Consider the following 6,017-nt stretch of genomic DNA (forward strand, 5'->3'; position numbering starts at 1 on the left):
ATCCTGGGCTGGTTTTTGTTCCTCCGGTGCCTCAGGAAGCCACACCACCATCCTCCTGCTGTCCAGTTGGCCCAACAGAACTTGAGTTGGCAAATGGCTTTTCAGGCTCGATTTTGTTAAAATCACCCACTGAACCTTGGTAGAGGTCATGAGGCCTTATTAAAAACACACAGCTACATGTGTAGACATCAATGAGCAATCTTGGTCTTGAAAGTAACCCATTGTTATCCAGCTCTCGTTGACATACAAATCAAGTTACCAGGTTTTTAGCACAAGGAAGGAAGTGAAGTGTTGTGAGTGAAAGCCTCCTGTAAAATGCTACCGTGTATTTTTCAAGCATGTATCTCTACAGGTGATAAAGAAAATGCATCTTCTTGTCATACCGCAGTGTCATTTCAATTAGGTGGATAAATTACGTGTAATTTAGGACTAGGAATACAAATTTATTTTGGTAGCACAGGTTCTTTTGCTGCCTCACCCTCCGGCACTTTATAAAAGTAGTAGGAACATGGAAAATACGCACCCTAGGTTCAGAAAGCATTGCATCTATTGCAGCCTATCACAGTTCTACAGGTCCATAAATTTAGTCTGAGGGACCTTTCTGGATGTGCCAGGAAAATGTCATCTCTTTTTACACTGGTGAGCAGCCATAACAGTAAAGACTCACTGAGCAGACTACATGGCTGGACTTTATGACAGCTTTGTAAGGCTGTTTTTTAATGCACAGCTATTGTAGAAAATGAAGGTTAAACGAAAAGCTTAGTCAGCTGACTGTGAGTCCTCGTTTCCTTCTTAAAGACCTACCCCAAAGGCAGAAGGTTAAAACGACAAAGATGGTTTTACTGTCCAGATTTTACTGTCAACAGCAGAATCCTGCCAGCCTTAGTGGTCACGTGCTGCTGAGGAAGCAGAGGATGAAGGTGTTCAGGAATGATCAAATGGAATTCAATCATTCTAAGATGAATTTCAAGTATTCTTTCAGTCTCAGATGTTGTTTTAAGTTTTCTCATATCCATCATTATTTTATTCACTTCCTTTTGCAGGGTCAGATCTGCGGCCTCTGTGGAAATTATGACGGCAACGGCATCAATGACTTTACCACAAGAAGTCAGTCTGTGGTAGAGAACGTCCTGGAGTTTGGAAACAGCTGGAAAGTATCCTCTACGTGTCCTGATGCTTTTGTTGTAAAGGACCCATGTTCTACCAACCCTTACCGAAAGTCCTGGTCAGAGAAGCAGTGTAGCATCATCAACAGCAACGTCTTTGCAGCCTGTCACTCCCAGGTATTACCAGGGCGGAAGTCCTCTGCGTGAAGACCAGGTCATGTATTACCGAAGCTGCCATCCTCGTGCCTAATTCACCAGCATATTTCACTTTGAATTGTGTCAGGCAAACATCGATCCGGATCCCGCTCAGTGGGACAGGTTCATAGGCCCTGCCTGTAAGAAAGAAAAAGAACAGTTAGTTCAAAGGAAACACTGACCTATTGTGAAAGAATAATAATTTCATAGTTATTATGAATTTTCTGGTAGTGTGACATGAATAAAAACTCTCATAGACCACGTACAGAACACAAGATCCATAAAGTAATGACACAGTAACGAAGTATTGGCACAGCCTTTATCCAACACTAAGAACCCACCAAACCACGCGGAGTAACTGTCACCTGAGTTCTTTCCGCTGGCAGAGACCTTCAAGCGCAGTTGCCTAATTCTGCACAGGAACATGAATCTAATCTTTCACTAGGACACAAGTCTGGGTGTCTTTAGAGCGTGAACTCAGATGTATCATCTGGCATCACCTCTGGTGTTTAACAGGGTGTACAAACAAAAGAATGGGAAATTACCAATCTCTTTTTCTGGGATATTACAATTTTCAGAAAATTACCCTGGAAAAGCCGAGAAGAATTTCAAAGCCAGGATGCGTATATAGTGTTACGTTTCTTTGTATCAATAGGTAGAACCAGCAAAATATTACCAAGCATGCGTGACAGACGCTTGTGCCTGCGACACTGGAGGAGATTGTGACTGCTTTTGTACAGCGGTAGCTGCCTACGCTCAAGCATGTAGTGAAGTCGGTGCCTGCGTAGCCTGGAGAACCCCATCAATCTGTCGTGAGTTTTGTGTCATAACCACTTCTGAGAGCGTAGTTAAACGTACGGTGCCTTGCTGGCGTCCTTGAACACGCACTCTGGGCACTACGATCTCACTGTACAGACTTTTCACACTGAGCTGTTTCGATGGTCACACCTGTTCATTCACGGTTTTCAAGACTGTTCAAGCAGCATCGCAGGTACCTGATGAAGAGACATGAGTTCAAACAAGCACTTTTTTTGTCCCTGAACTTATCCAAATTTCTGTTTCTCCTTAGCATTGTTCTGTGATTACTACAACCATCATGAGGAATGCGAATGGCACTACAAGCCCTGTGGAGCCCCTTGCATGAAGACCTGTAGGAACCCAAGTGGAAAATGCCCCCATAACTTGCCAGGCTTAGAAGGTAAAAGCAGCTGCAAGTACCTTTAAGTGGGTACATCTTGTTATATTTTTAATGGTCTTTAATGGAGAGTATTTCCCCCATCAGCTGTAACTGCACCATTCAATTCTCTTCAGCATCACTGCATCCACACGAATGGAGGCAGAGTATGGAAACTGGAGTTAAAACCATGTCGAGGACTAAGTCCTTGTGGGTGGGCTCTGCTCATGCTAGTACTCCACACTACTTCCTAGAATTACTGGAAAAAATTAAGTAGTAAAAATTATGACTATTAAAAACAAGACCTGCAAAGACGTTCTGCACAAAGCAAACTTTTGCTGGCTGTACCTCACTCTCACCTCTTCTACCTTCTACACGCCCTTCTCCTTCCTTCAGGCTGCTACCCCAACTGCCCACCAGACAAGCCATATTTTCACGAGGACGAGATGAAATGTGTTAGTCTCTGTGACTGTTACGACAACGAAAGTGGGAAGATCTATAGACGGGAAGAATGTCTTTTATGGTAAGACTTAACATACCAGCCTAAACGATCAAAGCAGTGGTGGGAAATTGCATGACTGGTTTATGCTGCCTGTGAAAAAAATAACACTTTACTCTCTAATGCCGATTTTCTTACTACATTAGTAGTATGAAGCTCTTATGTGGTTCTATGTTCTGTTGAATTTGTTCCTAATGACGCTGTAAACCCTCAGCATGAAGATTCAAGAACAGTAAGTCCTTCATGATCAGGGTTTCTCTATTTCCCATTCCTATGGCAGGAAAAATGTTGTTCCAGGAGCAGGATTCTGGAATACCACTGCTTGTACTATTTAGACTCTTTTCCTTTTTAGCCTGCTTTTTTAGTACAGAAACATTGTAAGCGCAAGGAAAGTGATAAGGAAGAAAGAGGGAAAGTCTTCCTTAAGACTTGTACCTGTAGCTTTCATGGTATTTAGCTTCAGTTCTATTTATAAGTTTGGGTTTAATATAAAGAAAAGTTTGGGGAAACAATGGCAAAAAAGAAGCCAACATGAACTGGACGCTGGAGAAATAAATGCAAACAAAGCGTCCTGCCTTTTGATGCTGGAAGAAAGGTGACTAACAAAATTACCTCATAATGAAAAAACGTGGTTTTTATGTTTTTTATTTCAGTGACTGCACATCAGAAGGTTTACAGTGCAAGTTTGATGATACAGGTAAGACTGCTAAGAAGAATTATAAAGAAAATTAAATACCGGATATTATCTTCTCATAGATGCCTGACAATAACGTTCTCTGAATTACAGCGTGCTACTGCATTTATGAAGGGAAGAGCTATAAATACGGTGAACTCATCTACAACACCACAGATGGAACGGGATGGTGTTTCAGTGCCACCTGCGATGTCAATGGGACAATAAGCAGAAGTGTCTTTAGATGTGGCATCTCTACAACAACCCCATTTACATTTTCTACAAGTCGGCCCACAACCACTGCTCCAGGTACACATGAATGCTCCTTAAAATAACTCAAAAATCCCTTGGAGGGACTGAAAATTGCCTGAAAGGGAGGGACTTTTCATCAGTTAATGGCATATGGCTTTACTCGAAACTGTTGACTTCTGCTGGGGTCACCACTCATCTGGCAACTTCAGCAGCTAAAAAAGACCATAGTCAAGGATGTAGAAATGAGTGCAGCACCTGTCACAAACTTGGTCTCCCCTGTTTCACCATGGTTTTTCCAAGGGAAAAAACCGACAGAGTGTATAAATCACTGCACCCTGGAGAATCTCCTTATTTGCTTCCAAACAAACCCCAGCAGTTCCAGACCGACTTCTGAAAACACAAAAGACAATTGCTGCCATTTTTTAAATCACTGACCACATTAGCGCAATCTGAAGATAAGAAATGTCGTTTGAGGGACTGCTCAAAATATTTAAAACCATTCTTCGGAACCTTTCCTGATTGTATTTTATAACCAAATCAACTGTTTCCTTCTACTCCTGCACTACATTATTCCGAGTTAAGTCGTTGTAGTGACAATGTAGTTCTGAGAAATTGTGAGTATTTCCACTGAATTATACTCTACTACAGCAAGAACTAAATATTCAGCTTTAAGTCTTCCATTAATTTACATTCATCAGAAGGAATGAGTATATATTCCACATGGTGATCTTCGTAATGCTAAGAATAGGAAAAGAAATCTTATTTAAATAAGTAGAAAATACTTATTAGATGATATATTTCATACACATCGTATGTGCATGTTCTATTTTACATCACATATAAAAATACATGTGATAAATATATTTTTATATTTATACATACATTACACATGATGATATTAAAACAAGTAGAAAAGTCATTAACCTGTAAAGCTATTTTAAAGCTTGTGTGGCTCTGCAGGTAAGTGTAAGTCTAGAGATGCTACCAAGGAGAAGAAAAGCTCCTCTTGCACCACAGCAATCGTGAGATCACATTGTCCGACGTATTGCCATTCCACATAAAGGATGCCCTATCGGTAATTAATTACAATTTTAAAGTAAATGTCACGTAAAGTATCAGTAGAAAAACAATACAGACAAGAGATCAAAACCTACCTTAGAAATGAAATTCAAGGCTGTCAGAAAAAGTTCATTAAAACTAAAATACTACATTAACGTATATAATATTACACAGAACATTAAAATATATGGCAGATCAGTATTTTTCCTGGCACTTCCATTAATAAGAACAGACAAGACTTATATTTCCTCCTTTTAACTACAGAAATGACAACTACAACACCAGTGACAACTGTCTGCGTGAAGAACGTCTGCACATGGTCGGAATGGTATGATTCCACACAGCCCGGCAACGAAAAGGACGGTGGAGACTACGAAACACTAGAGAATCTCAGAAAAAAAGGGTACAGCGTGTGTAAAAACCCAGAGGATGTTCAGTGCCGAGCCAAAGAGCATCCAGATGCAGAACTGCATGTTCTTAACCGAACGGTAGAATGCAGTCGGAGCAGAGGGTTAATATGCAACAACAGAGACCAACCATCTCAGCAGTGCTATAACTATGAGATCAGAATATCCTGCTGCAGCTACATACCGTGTTCAGAAACCCCATCTACAACACCTCGAACCACAGGAGGATTCACTACAACTACTACTGTCACAACGCCACCGATTACAGTACAGACGAAGACAAAACCAACAACACCAACAAAAGGAACCGAACCGCAAAAAACTGAACTACCTACAGAGACACCCAGAGAAATAAACCAAACGACTGCGGTGACACAAACTTCAGTTACAACAAAGATACCACAGGTCACAACAACTGCTTACCACACCACGTCTGCTCCAGAGGAAACCACGAGTAGGGCCAGCACCACCACAACCTCTCCTCCACACACCTCCACTCCAGCAACCCAAACTCCAGCACGACCAACATCTACCTCTCCTGGCCCCAGACCAACAACAGAAATCACCACCAGCACCACGGTTCTTCCCAGAACCACTGCATCAACAACAGAAAGCACAACTGCCAGCACTACCACCAGCAGGGCCAGCACCA

The 6,017-nt window shown here is 41.6% G+C and overlaps 1 protein-coding gene across 1 annotated transcript in view; it reads left to right on the plus strand.

Moving 5' to 3' along the window:
• LOC104497253 (mucin-5B-like) overlaps positions 1 to 5,446 on the plus strand; it is a gene marked incomplete at both ends in the record, with an annotated part of 21,361 nt that extends 15,915 nt beyond the window's left edge. Inside the window, 6 exons of the mRNA XM_010140486.1 lie at positions 1,044 to 1,283; positions 1,957 to 2,113; positions 2,371 to 2,499; positions 2,872 to 2,998; positions 3,628 to 3,671; positions 5,223 to 5,446. Coding sequence (XP_010138788.1) covers positions 1,044 to 1,283; positions 1,957 to 2,113; positions 2,371 to 2,499; positions 2,872 to 2,998; positions 3,628 to 3,671; positions 5,223 to 5,446 — 921 coding nt within the window. The remainder of the gene's footprint in view (positions 1 to 1,043; positions 1,284 to 1,956; positions 2,114 to 2,370; positions 2,500 to 2,871; positions 2,999 to 3,627; positions 3,672 to 5,222) is intronic.
• Between the last annotated feature and the right edge of the window lie 571 nt (positions 5,447 to 6,017).

Source organism: Buceros rhinoceros, unplaced genomic scaffold, assembly GCF_000710305.1.
Source record: "Buceros rhinoceros silvestris isolate BGI_N320 unplaced genomic scaffold, ASM71030v1 scaffold1847, whole genome shotgun sequence".
NCBI lineage: Eukaryota > Metazoa > Chordata > Aves > Bucerotiformes > Bucerotidae > Buceros > Buceros rhinoceros.